The sequence below is a fragment of the Hesperophylax consimilis genome, chromosome 3 (genome assembly GCF_061612785.1).
Source record: "Hesperophylax consimilis isolate HC1 chromosome 3, BYU_Hcon_1.0, whole genome shotgun sequence".
Taxonomy (NCBI): Eukaryota; Metazoa; Arthropoda; class Insecta; order Trichoptera; family Limnephilidae; genus Hesperophylax; species Hesperophylax consimilis.
The window spans coordinates 14,857,962-14,877,326 of record NC_142838.1 but is presented as its reverse complement, the minus strand read 5'-3'; the positions used below and the strand labels follow the sequence as shown (position 1 = coordinate 14,877,326).

At 31.7% G+C, this 19,365-nt stretch overlaps 2 protein-coding genes across 2 annotated transcripts in view; both read right to left on the bottom strand.

The window, feature by feature from the left end:
- Window positions 1–5,902, bottom strand: part of LOC149425014 (cell adhesion molecule Dscam2-like) — a 410,035-nt gene extending 404,133 nt beyond the window's left edge. Inside the window, exon 1 of the mRNA XM_089647439.1 lies at window positions 5,780–5,902. Within this exon, the coding sequence (XP_089503565.1) occupies window positions 5,780–5,828 (49 nt within the window). The 5' untranslated portion in view covers window positions 5,829–5,902. The remainder of the gene's footprint in view (window positions 1–5,779) is intronic.
- Window positions 5,903–9,755: 3,853 nt separating this feature from the next.
- Window positions 9,756–16,499, bottom strand: LOC149425013 (lipase member I-like). The gene is made up of 5 exons (XM_089647319.1): window positions 16,369–16,499; window positions 15,330–15,472; window positions 13,134–13,382; window positions 10,297–10,645; window positions 9,756–9,792 (listed from the first exon to the last, which is right to left on the bottom strand). Exons 1-5 carry the CDS (start codon window positions 16,497–16,499, stop codon window positions 9,756–9,758), a joined length of 909 nt encoding a protein of 302 aa, XP_089503445.1.
- Between the last annotated feature and the right edge of the window lie 2,866 nt (window positions 16,500–19,365).

Sequence of the window (19,365 nt, the reverse complement as noted above, 5' to 3'; positions counted from 1 at the left end):
AAGGAAACACTTTTTTTATTTATAAACAGTTGAAAAGTAAAGAATAATACATTTAGCAGATTAAACAAAATAATCCCAGAAAGGCATCGCCAGTTTTTGGGTATACTTGTGTTTATTAACAGTTAAAATTTTACTCACATACATACATTATCTTTGTACAAGATTAGAAAAAAAATAGTGTTTACTGAATTACAATTCAAAAGACATGATTGAAAAATATAAAAAAAAAATTAAAAATGTTAAATTACATCAGGTCAGATGTTACAGCAGGTCAGATGTTACGGCAAGTAAATGTTTGTATCAGTGTATTTATCCAAGACTCAATATGATTCATCAAATAGTTAAAAAGTAAAGTAAAACTCATTTAACAAAATAACCAGAAAAAAAAATTCAAGACAAACATTCCACCAATTAGTCACCGCAAATTTCACAAAGAGGTCAATAGTGGTAAATTGAAAGAAATATAAAATAACTATTTGTTTTACACCCATTGAACTCATTAGTAAGGTTTTTTTTAAATTTATTTTAAAGGCAATGCATTTTCTTTTTGATAACCATAATACCATTCAATAACATAACATAAAAAATCTTGTTTGGTATTTATACACCCAAACTGATTCGAACTTGGGAGGCTGAAGGTACTGGGGAGGGGAAGGAGATGGAAAAGAGAAAAGTGGAGAAGTAGCCGGCTATTGAGATCTGGGCACCAAATACAGCTAAATTCATTTATGTGGGCCTCACTGGGCTTTACCCGTGCTGAAGTCACTATTTTACAGTTAAATAATATTCAATAAAAGGATAATATAAAACGACACGACGCACATTGGGGCGACTTCATGTAACGCGTTGGCTGAAATTCAGAAAATCAAATGTTTTTTACAATGAAGCAAGTATGCTAGTTTTGAAGTTCATTAAGTGTTACATAATAACCCCGAAACGTATCGCCCTAATCGCGATACTGACGGGAAGAGATCAGTTTGAACTTGACCTTTGTGCGGGTGACTGTGTCAGTTTTCGAAAGCGCGTAAATTTCAATACTTTTCAAGTTTATAAAAAGCAAAATCTATCAAGTGTACAGATCCAATTCAATATGGATACGATGTCTTATGGTATGTACTTTTATTATATTATAGTAGTTATTGATACCCTCATACTATATGTCATAAATTTAAATTAAAACAAACACCTATTTGAATGAAATATTTTCTTGTAAATATATTAAACATAGAGGTATATAGCTTAGAGTTCCATGAGATCCCGTCATATTTTAATTGTTTTTATATAGTTTAGTATCTTAGCTACAAAATTGAATTATAAGTAGTTGCAAGTATGCACAATTTTTTTAATTATAGTACTTGAAAGTGAGGACTATCAGTTTTCATAAAAACAGTTGTAGTCTAATAATCAATGTGTTTTGTTTTAGATACAATTTCTGACGTGGTTCTTACGAGATTCGAATTATACATGATTATGAAGAATTTTGGCGTTAAGAAATTTGACGAAAAAGTAAAATTCCTGAAAAAACACCTCTTAGAACTTACTCATTGTCAACTCTTTAATCAAAAATAACTTTTGAATGAAATAGCTGCATTCTGTTCTAAATTGAAAACCAAATGGTTGAAGTGTCACAGAATCCATGACTTCTTTTTATTAAATAATATTTTTTATTAAAAGAATGGCTCGAAAACCTCCTTATGTTTAAGAATTATAAACCTTTACCAGAAATAGTAAAAACAAAAAGAGGTCGACCCACACTGTCATTTGATATGTCGTCTGAGCGTACGAAACGTCATAAAACTATATAATTGCGATCAAAAACATCTAGTACTGAGTTAGCCTTTGCTACCCACATGAGTTTTCGGTTGGCAGGTAAAGCAGCAGCATTGACTGTAGTCAAAGACGTCACGTTAAGTACGCTGACCAGAGCAAATAAGTACAGAAAAGCTTTTACCGATAAAACCCAAAACAAAAAGGTATTGAGTGGTGATGAAGCACTCGCTTTGATTGTAGATGCCAAACTTAGTCGCTACCAATACAATTTAATAAGAGAAAAGGATAAAGAGGTATTTCCTTCAAACAAAATTGTACAAGGAGCTAAGAAAAAATGTTACCTATTAAGTGAATTCATAACGGTCACGGAATCTTCAGCGGAAGTGAAATTGCAACAATTGCTGGATCACACTGTTGAGCGTTTAATACAAGTTCAGCAGCCGGACAATGAAGACAATTTCAAAAGAAGTACTGAAAATGCTAAAGACACCAGACCCTAATACGACTACCAGGAATGATTCGATAGTTGAATCAAGTAGTGATGACAATAGTATATTGTCACAAGATGAAGAAGACGATTTATTATGTGTATTACTGTCAATAAATAGCACGAGAAATAAAGTGAGCATTTTGACTGATTTAATTTATCTTATATTATTCAATTTTATATTTTTGTACTAAGTATGCGTGACTTTTCGAACATTTTTTTTCACTTATTTTTATCAACATGTCTATACGGAACTAAAAATCGAAAAACATTTGATGTCATTGCAACCACTGATTTGATGCCAACTTTCGGGGTCATCGGCCCCATTGTGCGACGTAGGAAATTGAAAATTTAAAAAAAATTAAGTAAAACTAAAAAAAAAAAAAAGTGGGTGTGTCAAGCCTACGCAAGACAGAAGTGAAACTTCTAGTTTCAGCTGATGCTTGGCGTGGCGCAGTTCGCTGGTGTCTGAGAGAGAGGAAAGAAGAGAAGAGAGAGAACGTTCGTGAGCGGCTCCCCCACCTCAACAAGGTTTCACTTCAAAAATGCCACAGCCGAGAATCGAACCTCGCTTAACTGATTGAAAGCCAACCACGCTGAGCACCAACTGTAAGCAAAGCCGCATAAATTGATTATATTATGTAGGTTCTGAAAATATGAGAGCTTGTTATGTTTTATAATGTTACCTACATCACACCCAAAATATAATATATTTTTAAAAATAATGTACAATGTACAGAAATAGAATCCCACACAAGATCGCGTAGTGCGCTCTAGCGAACGGATATTTTATCAGAGGGAGATAGTTTTAATTTTTTTTTCTGTAAATTATTACATATTATCAAAATAAATAAATTAATTAAATAAATGTAATACAATTATCATAATATACGGATTAGATAATAATTTTAATCCAACACAATAACGCAAAGCGCGCTCTAGCGGAGTAATGTTTTATCACAGTGAGATAAGTGTTTTTATTATTTTGCAATATTATTTTCTTTTAAAAAATGTTCTGACCTACTAAAAAATAAGATATTGAATGAAAAAGGCGTTAAAAACAAAAAAATAATGTGCGATGGCCGAGAATCGAACTCGGATCAACTGCTTGGAAGGCAACTATGCTGACCATTACACCACCAACGCCAGTTGTCGGGATGAGCTAAGAAGCATTTATATGTTACTTCAAAACTTTGACTAGATCAAATGAACTTTAATCGGTGGTGGGGGTACCCGCATTTTCGTTTCGGTCATGAGTCGGTTTTACTCCGGTCCTCGAAATTGCATGACGCGCGTAAAGAAGTTTCACTTCAAAAATAGGTAAAAAAGGTAATAAATCTTTTTTTTTTAAATAAATAAAATACTCTAATTATGGTACTTTCTATGAGGTACGGTTGTTTTTGATGATGTGTGTATCTCTGCATATAAACTAGGTTAATAAATAAAAAAAGGTTAAATTATATCACATTGACTGGCCTTAGTAGAATATTAAACAAGCGTAAAAGATTTATTACAAAAATGTAATAGCATAAAGGTATAGCCTTTTATGATAGGCGCAAAAAAGTTTTGTAGTCCATAACACACCCCTTTTCAGAGCAAGTGCCTTAAGTGCAGAATGGGCCCTAAGTTGGTGGGGAAATACTTCATTCAACTATGGTTCGCAGTTGACTCCTAGCGGGCAAAATGCCAGCTTTCAAATTTGCTGTATTATCCCGGGCGGTATATTCCAAACTCATTGGTATCATTATGACGTAAATACACCTTAGTGTAGTCTGTATCAACTTCCGGTCTGTTGATCCTGTCCCTATCCTTGAAATTCTGAACTGTAGAGATTGCAAAAATGTTATGACTAACATTTTACACTGTTCTTATTTTAAACAAGCTTAGTTTCTGCCTTTCATTTGTTTTGTTTGATCGATGCTGGTGAAAGGTTTTTCAATATTTTAAAACATCGGTATTTAAAAAATATCAACACATATTGTATCTCCGGGTTTTCTCACATACTATCTTAATCAATAAAACTCCGGCTTCAACAAAAAAATTGACATTGTCAATTCAAGTATTGACAATGGCATTTATAATAAGCAAGAGGTCGGAATTATTTGGACCCGGAACTTGAGTTTCTCACCTTATTTATTTACCTATTATTCTCGACAGCTAACGCCATCTGTGGGTAACCGATTAGACTAATGAAGGATAATTAACTATTTTCTTAATATAAAGGATATTAGAACACTGAAAAACCAGGAATTGTTCTTAGCAAAACTTTATTTTTCGTCTAGTGTTTGATTGTTGATTTTTTACTATCTTAGCAGAGATTTTAAAACATTTTTTTATCAATTTTCATCCTAAATTTGATTTAAAAATATCTTAATGGTATCATCTTATTTTTTAAGCCTCCATAGTTCAATGGGGACATAGAGCAACTATTTTCAGCACGCCACCATCATGACACTTTTTTTTAAACAATATAATCCATTTTAGTTGAGAGTACCTTGTGTTTTCAGATATTTATAGGGCAACGCATCCTCCATACGTCTTTTGTTACTGATCTTGTCCAATGCTGAACGAAGATAAATATAGGAAATCGGTGAAAATAAAGTAACAAAGGATATTGAATTTAGAAACAATCAGACCCGTTTCATCGGAAATCCTTTTTGTATATTGGACCGTTGGATAAGTTAGTAACCCTTACTTTGAACAGATTCTAAGAAAACAAACTTGCATTCGCCTTCATGTGTTTAGTTGTTCTTTACTGCCGAAATGCTTAGTCATGTTTTTTGCGGGTACAAGAGAGAATGAATTGATCACTGTTCAGGGTACGGTTAAAAGTATTTTGTTTTTCAAGTGCGTAAATAAATTTCCAATATTCATGGTATTAAAATACGTAGTTGACTTATTGACCTGTGATTCCTGATGTTATCTGGAGTATAAAATGTTAATGAAATTTTGGTCTACGATCACATTTAATTTTTTTTTTAAACTTAAAACATAAAAATATGAGAAGGTATTGGACAGTTAGGGTTGGTGTGAGGGATTGGGCGTCTACTCAGCGGCATACACGACACTCACTCACGACATACGAAATATTATATTTTGTTTTTTTTTTTTTTTTTATATTTATTATTGGAAAACAATTTAAGTCACCGGAGACCAAAATTAATGTATCATTTTTTTTACTTACATAATATCAGTAATCAAGTACGTCCCTTAACACACTGTATATCAATATGTAGGTACTAACAAATCATTTTTATATACTTCATCCTATTACACATTTTTATATTGTGGTGCACATAGAAAATCAAATGAATTTGGTAAAGGTTAAACAAATTACACTTTTTTTAAATAATGAACTTTTAGGAGTAAGACTATTTGCACAATGTTCCATAAAAGATGAAGACGTTTCCAAAACCTTCAAAATAAATTACAGATATGTCAAAGGCAGTTCGCAACTACACTATTTGCGCTAAATATCTTTTAGGATGGGAATTTAATAAGGTACCGGAAGGAGGTACTTACCGTAGACAAACAGCAGCACAGCCACCGGAAGTGCCGCTGGCGTCGCCATCTGACGGTGACGTTGACAACTAATTTTGTTCACCGGACGCTAACACATTCTTCCAGTGCTGCAAACAATGCCGCTTCCGCCCCTAGAGAAAGAAAGCCTTCGGATAATCAAGGAGGTTTTTTATACTCTCAAGTTCTTGTGCCAAAAGATTTTTTTATTGGGTGGCGCCTCTTAGGCCGCATAATTAGTTTCTTTTGAGAAATAAAGGATTTAAAACTTTAGTTCCCCACATAAATAAATTGTTATTGTGTGACGTCTCTTATGATATGAATAGAACGTGGTATTACCTAGTTTATCGTTCTAAATTATGTTTAGTACGCGCCATTAGACAATATTGTAGCAAAAGTAATTTTAAAGTAGCAATTTTATATAAAAAGTTACTAATGTTTGAAAAATCTAATATAAATGTAATTAGTGTATTTTGGAAAGTAGCTAACTAAACTCATTTATAGCAGATATACGTGGGTCACACTGTAAGACTATCACTTGAATTTATGTTAGAAAGTTAGTCTCTAGGCTGCTTGAGTTAATTTGAATACAGCTCAAAACGCATTGAGTTAAATATTATCAACTGACAGCAGTTGCCACGCTAGAGCTTTATGTTATTCAAAGTTAGATTGAAGTACAATAATAGGTATTTGTTTGGGGAATTTAGTGTTTTAGTACATGCATTTAAATATTCAAATTGGTTTTCAATGAGAGCCAAAGATACATGACTTTAATAGGTTCTAGTACCTATCTTTTTGTTTGTAGTACAAGACTCATCTATCCTCTAGTATCAACTACCAAATACCTTTTAGAATTGGTAGTACTATTTATTATGTATATAAATATATATAATTTCTAGATTTCATGATCTACGTTGATTATCGACATAAAAATAAGGCTTATGGTTCTAGAGATTACTGATTCGTTTCCCGCCACAGCGTTTACCTCTCCAGCGTTTTAAGGTCATATATGACCGGGCGTTCATATTTTATAAAAGTATTTTTATCTTTTTTCCATCCTGCTAAAATATGTATTTTTTACCTTAGAACGAGAAATAATTATTATTTCCAGTTTACTTCAAATATTTCTACTGGAATTCATTAATAAAATACAAATAGCCAACATGAATAATTCTTATTTTGCGCCGCTATCGTAACATTTGGTTTAAATTGAAAAATTATTTCTTATTTTTTATTATATGAACGAGATAAAATGAAGGTACAATTTTCTTACAAATTCCCCAAACAAAACGAATGTGTTTTTGAAATATCGAGTTCTCTCAATTTTTCTACGTTGGAGTAAAAATTAAGTAAAAATGAGGTTAACCTTTTTTTACAACATTTTTCACGTTCGATATTATTTTTTTTTATTTAGAAATACTTATGTTTATTTTAAATGAGCCGGAAAGATAAAGTTATAGTTTCTGAAACTGTATTAGTTTTAAATTAAAATAAAAAAATAAAATGTATATAGCGCATTTGAAATTCATAGAAAACATTCCAAACTGAACAAAAGTGGTGAAAGTACTGAAGGGTTAAATACATTGTTTTTTTATTATAAAGAATATGTAAAATTTTCAACAATCCTTATCTTTTAAATATTTTCATTTGTGCATTGGTAATAATAGTTTTATCTAAAAGGTTTACGGTTTTATGCGGACAGGCACAAAAAGTGATTAAAAAATAAAAAATTGGATGTATTTTTTTGATTCCTTTTATTTAAATTGCAAAAAACGCTGAAAATAATTTTTAACGTATTCAAAATCGCATTACAAATCAAAATAAAAATATTATTTATTTTAAGTTCTAATAAAATGATTAAATAGTTGGAATGTAAAATTAAATACTATCAAGGCAACGGAAGTGTTAGTTTAAGTGTAGTTTTTCAAACACACTTAACAACATTAAAAATAATTAACTAAAATATTCACTAAGGTTGTAGGATAAAGGGAATAATTAAGCACTTTTACTAATCATCATTATGACTTCTCACGACTCAAATAGTTTTGAAAAAATTTATTATTTTTTATAAAACTTTTGAAAGATGAAATTGACCTTTCTCAATTCATGTATTAAATTAAATTAAGTTCTTATCCGTAATAATTATTAAATTTGTGTTTTTTAATGGTTATGGCAGCAATAAACTTTTAAATTGAAATCATTTAACCGGCAATAAACCAATTCCAACCGAAATTAACTAATGAAAATATAAATGACCTTTTTTATCAGATAAAATTAAAAATGTTTCTGAGAAGTTTTGTTTCAAAAAGTTTGAGGGAGAGATGAGAACAAAGTAAGTTATTTTTCTCAGATTGATTGCTTGTTTTCTATCAATAGACGAATGATTTAGTGATTTAAAAAAAATATATAAAAATCGTTCTTAATTATCAAACTACTATGTATTATTTACCTTTAAAATTGTGTGGTAACGGTATCGAGTGTTTTAAATCCTCTGATAGTCCAATAAGTTTCACAAAAGCACATTTCTTGAAAAGTTCCAACTATTTATCGGCAAAACAAAACTAATAAACTTTTCAGGAAGATTTTTCTACTGATGAATAAACTTAAATTAGGATTAAATGTTAATGGGATGAAGAATTGATTATAATAATCATAATGGGCGATTATTAAATTCCCGTTAATGTAATCTGAATTCGAGCTAACGCTCTCCAAAGATCGTTCACGCGCGAAAAACGAAATAACCGAACCGGAAACGTAGCGCTTTGCCGCCTGCGTAGCGTCTGCGTCGCGACGCCGCTACAGCGTGAATGAGAGCGACGCCGTAACTCCACCGCGTCCGAGCGTAGCTTCCTACTTCCTAGTCTCGTAGCGCCGGAGGCTCTATCACCGCCACTGTGCGCAACTCGCGGAGAACTTTTTTCAGTTAACTCGCTCGAAAACTTTACTTTTCTTTTGCTTGTTCCCGCGCGGAGTTGAAAGAAACGAACCAAGTTTGGATAAAGGAAGTTCGGATGGAGATGAATTAATCAGTTGATTGTAGCGGGAAATTGTTCATTTTTAATAAAAGTAAGGAAGAAACCTTCTTCGTGCGGAAAATTGCTTCGTATAAAACTAACTATAAACAAACCTTTACGTTATTTTCAGAACAATAAAATTGTTGTGAATTAATTTTAATGGTAAACTGAAGTTCGACAAAAGTAATAAATTTATCAAAAAAATCGCAAGTAATAACTACTCAACCTTTATTGTTAAAAAAATAAAGAAAACACATTATTATTTTTGATTATAGAAATCTGTACTCTTATTTCAAATAGAAAATTATTTTCATAATGACCTAATATGGTCCCTTATAGGAAATTGGAAGATTTTAGATAGCTCTAGTACTGGTCCTTGATTCAGAACAGTTCCCTGGTAGGTACCTGGTAGCTTGGTGTAGGCTGGAAGCCGAAGGACTGAATCACCCGACCTTATTTTACAAACCAGGTCACACGCCGGCAAATTATTTTCATTTGAATGTGTCGGAAGGAACGGTAATTTCTGCACAATCGTGCGTACCCAGGTAATTTTCAAAGGGTAAATTTTCACCTTCCACTTTCAGCTGAGTAACTTTGAATAAGGGTGGTTTAAAATAACTCAGTAATTTATAGCACAGGGAATACTTCTGAATTTGTTCCAAGGCATTCATTTTAACGTTCGTCATCTCAGGTATTTCGCATTGAATTCTTCTTGAAGAATGCGTCTGTGTTTTAAATGTTATGGTAGAGAAATGTTCTATAATTTTCTATTAAAAAAATTCAGATGTGAATAATTCCAAGGAGAACTATTGTTTTTATGTCAGAATTTTAATTAAAAAAACCGACTAAAGCTTCTTTTGATTAAAGGCAGGATTATAACAAATAACTTCGCAATGTTAATCTTGCATATGTTTAATTAAATTATTCTCACAAACAGAAAAGTAATTTTTTTTAAATTTAATTATTCAAATCTTGATCCAGTATACTCCATATTGTTCAGTTCTGTAAAAAGATACAAAATTTATATTAATAAAGATATTGTGAAGGTTTTTGAATACTTTATTTAAATATCATAGACTAAAAAACACACAACAAAATAACTTAATACAAAAATGTGAATAAGACGGTTTATTAACATGTAATATAATCGGATTATATTACAGCTTATATATTAATTGAAACGCACTAAAACTTTACATCTGTAGATTTGAGTATCTGAACTCTTCACAATTTTTTCTAATGTTTATTAAAAAGAGAAGAAAATAATATTTTTAAATCAAAATAATGACTTGTACCAATAAAATATTATATTCACGTGTTTTCTGTTTAAATAAATTTTATATTAAAGCTATTAGCCAACTAAAACAGTTGAATACCAGCTCTTAACATATTGTGAGTAACCTAACAAACAAGGTTTCCGAAAGAAAAAGCCGGTAGCTATTAGTGTAATGTAGTAGAAGAGATACATATCCGTTCATGTAATGCTACTTGTTTGTTTATACTTACGAAACTGGCCGTGTTAAGTCTCCCATCCTCCTATAGATTCCTGAAGCGCTGCAGAAACCTCTTGCCAGTTCATTCATATTACTGCATTTGATTGCCAAGTCTTTCGGATCTGTCAGAGCTTCTACAAAGATTCGCGGGGCCTTAGCATGCGAACAGCCTCCGTAAAGTTCGGTCTCGCAGCCCGGCTGCTGCCTGCCGCCGTTGGGGTAGAAGTCTACGTGGCCTAGTGGAGAAAAGAAGCCAATGGTGCCTCCGGCCGTGTGGATGATCTCAACGTAGGTGGCGTCCGTCCTGGCCAGGCGCTTGTTCGGGTGGTTTAAAGAGAATAGTGGCATGGCAGGTTCTAATCCTACAAACAGGAGATACTTCTTATTTTCAAATAAATAAATATTCAAAAATAAGAGAGTATTTCTTACATACTACTTTGAAGAGGTGAGCATTGTTTACGAAACATTTCGATTGTACCTACTTAATAAAGTTTGTTAAAACTAACCGTTTTTTTTCTTTTTTTATTGAAAATGTTGTACAAAATAAGTTGGCTGTGTTTGAAGAAATCTTTATTTTTTAATAAAATATTAAAATTTTAAAAATTCGTCTGGAACCCTCGTGAAATCCACAACTTCTTCCGTAATAATGTACTAATTAATCAGAAAATTATTTTTTTGTACAAAAATTTTCCGCATAATGAGGGAAAGAAACAAACGAAGAAAAAAAATAGTATTAAAATGGTAATATAATAATAATTATTAAAACAATAAAAATGCAGGATATAATTTAGTGAAATGATTTTTTTTTACTAAATAGTAACTCTTTATTTTTGTTGTTGCCGGATAAATCTTTAAAATTTTACAATATTTTTTAAAGAAATACGCCATTATCTAAAAATTAAAAAAATTTAAATAATTTTTCAACAGGTTTACATAATAAATCAAAGGTTAGGGTAGAGACACCGGAGAAGGGTGGAGAGCCCGGAGTTTAATCCCGCTGGCGAATGTCATATTTTTTCTAGAGTGTTTTTCTAATAATAATGTGATTAAATTTAATTATTTAAGACAATAATAGGGATCCATAAACTAAAATGTTGTTAGTTCTTATTCGAAGTATGATACAATTAAATATGACGGAAAGAAATAGTGTCCGATTAGCTTAGTTTAAAAAGCGGTGCCCCGGCAAGGCAAGGTTCCTGGGTTAAAGTCCTAGATGTGACCATATATTTTTCAATGACCGTATATTGTCTACAATAAGTAAATATTGAAATTTGAGGATTTACTCACTAATTTATTATAAAAAAAAAATAATATGATTATTACTACTCGTATGTTGTTATTGTTTCTTCGTGTAATATATGCAATAACATATTAAAAATATAGAATATCTTATAAAGAATAATCCCAGCACATTTATGAATACAATATATGTTAATAAATTAATGTCTTTTTGAAAAAAATTATACGTAATTTATTACATTTGTACACATTTGAACTATTCACTAAACTGTTTGTTTTATTATTTAAGTTTACTTGGGTATTTTACAATAGGTTAAAAGGTTGTCTTTTTTCCATTTTTGGTGAAAATTTGTTTGTAATTGTTTGTAATTTGTTTGTTCTTCTATTTCATTATGAGAAAGATCTAAGAAGGTAAGTCTTGTACGGCATTAATATCTTGTGTGCAGCAGTCCACGATGGCTGTTGTATGACTGTGAAATTAGAAAAATCTTACAAGTACTTAAAATATTATTTTTTGTGTTTCATTGCAAAAGGATTCAGGGGGTTTTTTCGTACGCCTACGATAATTCATCTTAGCTCACATTTCAAACTACTTTTACATGTTTTATGTACATTCTTTTATATATTATTGTCCATACTCTTTGTTCTACATTACATAGATAATAGTCCAGGGTATCTGGCACAATAGATCGATAAAACTATATATCACTACGATATTAATGAAATCCGTCATCTATGATCAGTTAAAGTTATTTGCGAGCACGGTCAGAATATGATTCCGACAATCGGTACACAAAAGCCGCTGCTTTTAGCGCCAATGTGTCAGTTTGTAAAAGTGAAGCTGTCGATAAGTTTTTGGGTAGTGTCTTTCGTTAAGCAAAATAACCGGCTTACAAATTTATGTAAATGAACTAACCAAGCTCTAAGAATTGAAGGAAATCATATACGCAATCCATAAACTTAATTAATTAATCTAAGATGCGATCAATTGATACCGTTCCAACTTGGAGAAACAAAAGCTAACCAAGCCGTTTTTTTCTGCATTTTGTGGTGATAAATAATTATCAATATAAATCGCCTTGCATTTGTCTTGATCATGAAGAAATTCAAAAATATTTGAATTTTCATGAACACGAGCTCTAACATTATGATAATATATTCGTAATTTACTAAAAGCTTATCAAGAAACCTATCAACTCATTTGTAAGACCAAAAATCCAGTTTTTAATCGCAATTACCAATAATTTTGAAAGATTCTTAATAAATTAAATCAATAGTTTACTACGGATGGGTAGTTTCATAGATTTGGAACAATTCTTAAAAATTTTATTATTTATAATTATTTCAGTTTTTTTAATCCCCTGGCCAGTAATGATATAATAATAGAACTTGAATAGAACCTTCACAGAATTTGAAAATCAACATTGAAATTTGTCGAATTGTTCAAATTCCGTGAATTAACCCTTACGAAGTTTATCAGAAAACCTGTTAATTCATTCTTTAGACCTGTGATTCTATTTTAACAGGAATTACCAATAAATTGAAGAAAGTCATAAATTAGCAGTAGTCATTTTTCTCTCTCTTCCTTAAATATGTAATCTTTTAACTCACCGATAATCGTAGCAATCTGCGGCCCATTAATTTTCTTCGCACTCAATCCTGCCACGTGACATCCTAGGCTGTACCCCCACATGTGGATATTCTCAGGTGAATGGCCGAGCTTTTCTATCAAATGAGTGACGAATAACGCTACTTCTTTAGCCACTCTGACTATTTGTAAACGCGACTGGACGTAAGGCAGCTGTGAGATGTTGCTCCAGTCGACGACGATAATGTTCATATCCGAACGATTTAGATAAACTATAAAAAAAATCATGTTTTATCACCAGAGGATATAAAAATGTACACATATTATAATACATATCCTTATTGGAGTCCCATTATAAGTCACCATTTATCGCAGATTTTCTGATGACGAAGATTAAAAATATAGCAATTCAGAAAATGCATATTAGTAGTTTTGGAAACTTGTTTGAGCATTAGAAACACTGATTCTGTGTGACCAGTGTTTTATTATTACGAAAACGTAAACGGATTTTGGTGAGGTGGGAATTACTCTTTGTGCCAAAACCGCTGTGACATTTACAAAAGTTACAGGGTGTCTTTTAAAAATAAATTTGACCAAAGACAGTTTAAACAGGAATTAACTTATTTGGATGAAACAAAACAACAAAGAAATATGGAACATGTTAAGGCTTTCAAAAAGCGTTCAAAAAGAAGAAATAAATTTCTAAAGACGGGTTAAACGGGAGATATGTAATTTCGAAAGATAGAAGGAGCGTGCTAATATTAAAAAGCGATTTTAATTAATAGGCGCTTCGACCGTTGTGAAAATATTAAATAAAACACCATTAATTTAAAATATGGCAAAAATCTCTTGAAAACTGGGTAATGAAGCATTTTAAAAACACTGAGATATTAAAAACATAGATCAAATTGTGTGTTTTTTTTTTAAATTTAATGCAATTATTTCTCATGAGAATTATTATTTCACATAATTACTGGACATGATTTTTCGCATAATTATTCATCGGCTTAGAGATTATCTTATAAAATAACACGCTCCATAGATGCTTAAAACTTAAAGTACAATATGTTATAATATATCGGCGGGGTCTTATATAGGATTGAAGATATCGAAGCCCGGCTAGTTGTGGGTAAATGTGTTATACAGCCTTTTCAGAAAGAAACTAGATATTTTCAATCGTCAGGTATTCCTTACCTTTTCACTTTCCCTTTCTCACCCCTTCACTCACTTAATCCCATCGCCTCACATTCCTCAGCCCTGAGAATCTCACAGACACAATGGCTACGGGTAGCGTGTACAAACTATACGACAAAGTAAATATGGAAGCCCTCGCATAAATTATTTAAAAATAATACTGTTATTCATGTAGGTAACAGGAACTAGTTGATGCTTAAATACCGAAAAAAAAATTTTTTTTTACCTTTTCTTCAATAAAAAAATATATCCAACACGCATCTTGTCTTTTTGAGAGGATTTTTAAAATTATTTTTTTTTATAATTAGATTTTGCTGAAAATAGTACCAAGAAGAGAAAAATCTTCGAAAAATCACTATCTCATATCGACATCAGAGCCACAAACACTGATTTTTTTAAGATATAACATATGTTCACCGATTTTCGGTGTTATAACTTAGAACAGGTGCATCTATAATATACAAATATTTAAATACGTTTACAAACTCTCTAAAAACATCATTAAAGCAATTGGAAAATGCTTTTCGTGGAAATGTCATGTAACTAAAAAACCCATAAGTAAAGTTAAAAATACTTCATACATAATATAATAGTAAGATATTTTAGTTTAATATGTAAGAAAATTGTCATTAATCTAATCTTCAAGGTTTATCTTTTGTAACTTCTGTCAATTGTCTTTAATATAATCTTAAAGGTTTATCTTTTGTAACTTCTGTCAATTGTCTTTAATATAATCTTAAAGGTTTATCTTTTGTAACTTCTGTCAATTGTCTTTAATATAATCTTAAAGGTTTATCTTTTGTACCTTCTGTCAATTGTCTTTAATGTCTACTTAAAGGTTTATCTTTTGTACCTTCTGTCAATTGTCTTTAATGTCTACTTAAAGGTTTATCCTTTGTACCTTCTATCAATTGTCTATAATTTATTCTAAAGGTTTACCTTTTGTACCTTCGGTCAATTTTCTTCAATGCAATCTTAGTTTTACAATTGTCTTTAATGTAATCTAAAAATTTGATCTTTTGTACCTTCGGTCAATTGAATATTATAGATTGTGAAGGCATCGTGAGACCACCCATGGATTAAAAATAGGGTTTGTTTCCGTGAATCAAAATTCGTTTCCCTCATGTTCGTCGTTACATCGAGCATCTGGTGGAAATCTCGATTTTTTCTGGAAAAAACAAAAATTTTTAAAAATGAGTAAATGCAAGTAACTCCAATAATGGAGGGCTGAACGCGGTTAGTGCTAACAAAATATTTCCTAAAGAAGTAAAACTAGAAGTCCACCATGGAGTGCTGGTACCTACTCTAATTTATGGCAGTGAGGCGTGGAATTGGTAGAGGAAGGATGAAAGTAGACTGAATGGTGTAGAAATCCACAGAGAATGCAAAGATGTTATGAGCGTAATGAGTACGATTAAGAAAAGGACGCTTCGATGTTTTGGGCATGTAGAGCAAATCAACAAAATAAGGAGTGTAAGAAGAATATATGACGCAAATTTGAATGGTAGAGGAATTCATGCCATATCAAGAGTCAGAATAATAGAAGAGTAAGCATGAGACTATGTGTGATTGTGAATGAGGCAAGAAATGTGTGTTTAGACCGAGTTGTTTGGCGGTCCATCCCCTCTGCCTATTCCTGCGTGGAAACGGCGTGGTAGTGAGTTATTTAGAGATGGTAATATAATTTTTTAGAAAACTCAAATATAAAAAAAAACTTGTAGCTATTATTTACATCATTTGTTCGGAAAAAATTGGTAAAAAATATATATTGTCCACACAATAGTAATAATTTTATGATAGTGGTTTTATCCGTCCCCTGTCTCTTTAGGAATAGTTCCTGTGTACACATCAAACGCATAACTTTCATAAGCTCCGCTCGTCGCTTTGACAGTCAGTGCTGTTTGGTAGTAGTTCGGCGACATTCTGCACGAATCCATACCACATTCTATTACAATTATCTATGGAAGAGATTTTCAACCCATAATATAATTTTTTTATTGAAATGGTAAGTACCTTGTGAATAACCTAAAACCGACACCCGGTGACGGATCGCCGATATAATACGGTGAAATTCCCTTGTGTTGTTCACCCAACGAGATATTTTGCATTTCTCCTGTTCCGTCTGGCAACACGATCCACTCCCTACTCCCTGCAGCGTCATCGATCATCCGGAACAGTGCGCTCCCGCTGCCCATCAATCCATGCAAGCACGCAGCTGAAAGTATCCGGAATATGAAACCATTTATGACCCATCATTGTTTGACAGTTCAAATTAGTAGAGATGGGCATAATCGAAACTCTTTGATGGTCAATATAGCCGTTTTCGATAGATTAGACATTCGAATACAGACAATATAGACATACTTAATTTGTTTGTCAAAAGAACTACAACTGGCTACACTTAATACGGATTGTTTCATAGAATTTTAACAATTCATCAAATATCAAAGTTGATTTTCAAGTTCTGTGCTGTATTATCTACTAAGGTTCATAGTGAAGTAGATCCCCCGCCTTTACACTCTACAGATAAAAGCGCTCTTGTCAGGTGTCACAAAAAACAAAATTGTTTTGCTTATTGTTTTTGTGTTTAATTCGTAGAACTCCATTTAATTTTTTTTAAATTTAATTGAAATCAAATTTAATAATTATTAAGTTCTGCAAGTATATTTTGGTTTTTGTTGTTGTTACAGCTGTTTCGGCTTTCAAGGTCATTTTCAAACATTTTCATTTTCATTTCATTTTCCAATAGATTCCAAATTTCATTTTCATACAGTTTGAAAATGGCAACAATAACAAAAACCAAAAAAATACTTGCAGAACTAAATAATTATATTATTAAATTTGATTTTAATTAAATTTTTTAAAAATTATTTAGAACATCAACGTCGACGATAATTTATAACTTCTATTTGAACACAAAATGCTATATAGAACTAACACAGCTTTGCTAAATTAACCAAAAAAACTTTTTATTTCTTAGGAAGTAACCAAATCATTTCACCCACTATAACGTGTCAACGTTTTTTGACATCTTGAAAACTGATTTTGGAGTGTTTCTGTAGTTTATTTACATTTTTGAATTAATATTAAATATGATAAAAATACAAATTGCAAAACACCGCCACTAAGTAAATTCAATTTGCCACCATTGAAAGAATTTCAAAGTCAACATGCAACACTAGCTCTTTCTAGCACCTAGAGTTGTTGATATTGCCACTATTTCACCGGAGTCGAACGTATTATTAATATTATAGGGTATTTGATTTTAGTTTTCCATACATTTGCAATTCCTTCCTTAATTTTAGTTCAGTCGTGCAAGATCTGTTTTTCTCTTATCGGTATTAGAGTTCAATTAAACTTGAGTATTGTAAATATTTAAAGTTATTTTAATCTTAATATATAAAAATCACGTGTTCGTTCACAACCGATTTCAATGAAATTAAGTTTGATGAACTATTTGTGAATGTGTATGGTTGGTTTCAGCTTGAAATATTGCATAGTTGTGGATTCATTAGGTGGCGCTGTTGTCAAGATATAAAAAAAAAAATAACAATTTTTTTTTCAGATTTCTTATTCAAAGTACATACAACCATAATTTTAACATCCCTACAGAAGGCGGTCGGTGGCAGGACAACAGACCATTAGTATATTATAATAAGTGAATTGTAATAATTGACCGGTCAGTGGCTGAGTTGCTTAATGCGTAGGCGTAATGTGTTCAATTCCTCGGCTGGCTAATTACTTTCGTGGTAGTAGGAGATTTTCAATTATTGTCAGGTCATTTGTAACCCGGGAATGTTTGTCTTTCTTTAAAAAATAAAATATATAATTATCCTGAAAAACAGTGGTTAGTTAGGTTAATTATATAACAAACATAAATACACACACTTTTCAATAATTAAATTATCTTAATTATTCAATTAGGTAGGTATATAATAAAGTCAGCTTTGGCGTTTGAAGTATGGGCCACGCATATCGGATCATTGTTCGATGTGAGATCATTCTCGGGCATCAGTCAGTTACAAGCGCTCGCCATCACACGTCTCCGGCCGATAACTTCAAATTGCCGACATGCACGCAAAGATATTTTACGTCGTACCATAAAGTAAAGGAAAAGCAATGGTATCACCTTTCATCGATAAGTAGCGTTTTACCATAATGGTAGTTAAAAAATCGTGAAGAATTTGCTCGACGGCGTGCGGCTGCCGGTCACCTTCGACTCGTTCGTAGAGTTCGTTCGCGGTCAGAAGTATTCGGGTGACATCGACAGCCGCCACACCCCGCTTTCTGCTTCCCGCACGCGAACAATATTTCACAGTGATATTGCATGGAATATAAATTCCATTTATATATAACTCAATGTAATTAATACAGATATTGGTAATATTAACATATAAAAAAACCTAGAGAAGTAAACATATGGCGATCATGTGAATTTATCAACAATATGTCAAAGGATGGTTTTGAAATCATCCATATTATTTCGACAAATGTTTCATCTGTCCACAACCAGCTAGTCAATGCAAACTTTGTATTTGTTGGCATCGGTGTTATAGATTTTGTGGGAAAAAAAGTTTTAAATACTTCGATATTTCATCTGTTTCTCCTTTGGCAATTGCAAAGTTATTATCGCTGTTGAGCTGAACGTATTACCTACATAGAATTTATAAGTTGATTTGTATAAAATATTACTTACCTTTCATGAAAATGGTTATCCAAATAACGAATGAAGAAATTATCATATTTTGCCGGTTCCTTGAGAAAGTCTTAAACACTATTAAAATATATATTGAAAACCTAGTTTATATATATATATAAATATCTGTCTTTTGTCAATAAGATAAAAAAAATGCAAAGTATTTATCATTTCCTCAGAACAAAGATGCCAGAGAATTTATAAAAATAGGTTTTTGTTACAAGGTTTGTTTATTTAAATTATTTACAATGTGATTTAAAAATCAGTCCACTGATATTTCTTTTCACTGCATTGTTACTATGTCTATATACTATTATGATGTTTTTCAATTGCTCCTAATCTAACATGCAATAATACCATATAAA

Bases quoted from the DNA above. Each gene is read 5' to 3' on its own strand.
- LOC149425013 (XM_089647319.1), bottom strand. From the start codon at position 16,499: ATGGGCAGCGGGAGCGCACTGTTCCGGATGATCGATGACGCTGCAGGG. The intron at 13,383-15,329 runs GTACAAAAGATC...TTTTTTTTATAG, and splicing joins TAATATTCAATTGACCGAAG to TTTATCTAAATCGTTCGGAT. The intron at 9,793-10,296 runs GTAAGTATAAAC...ATCTTTTTACAG, and splicing joins GACTTAACACGGCCAGTTTC to AACTGAACAATATGGAGTAT.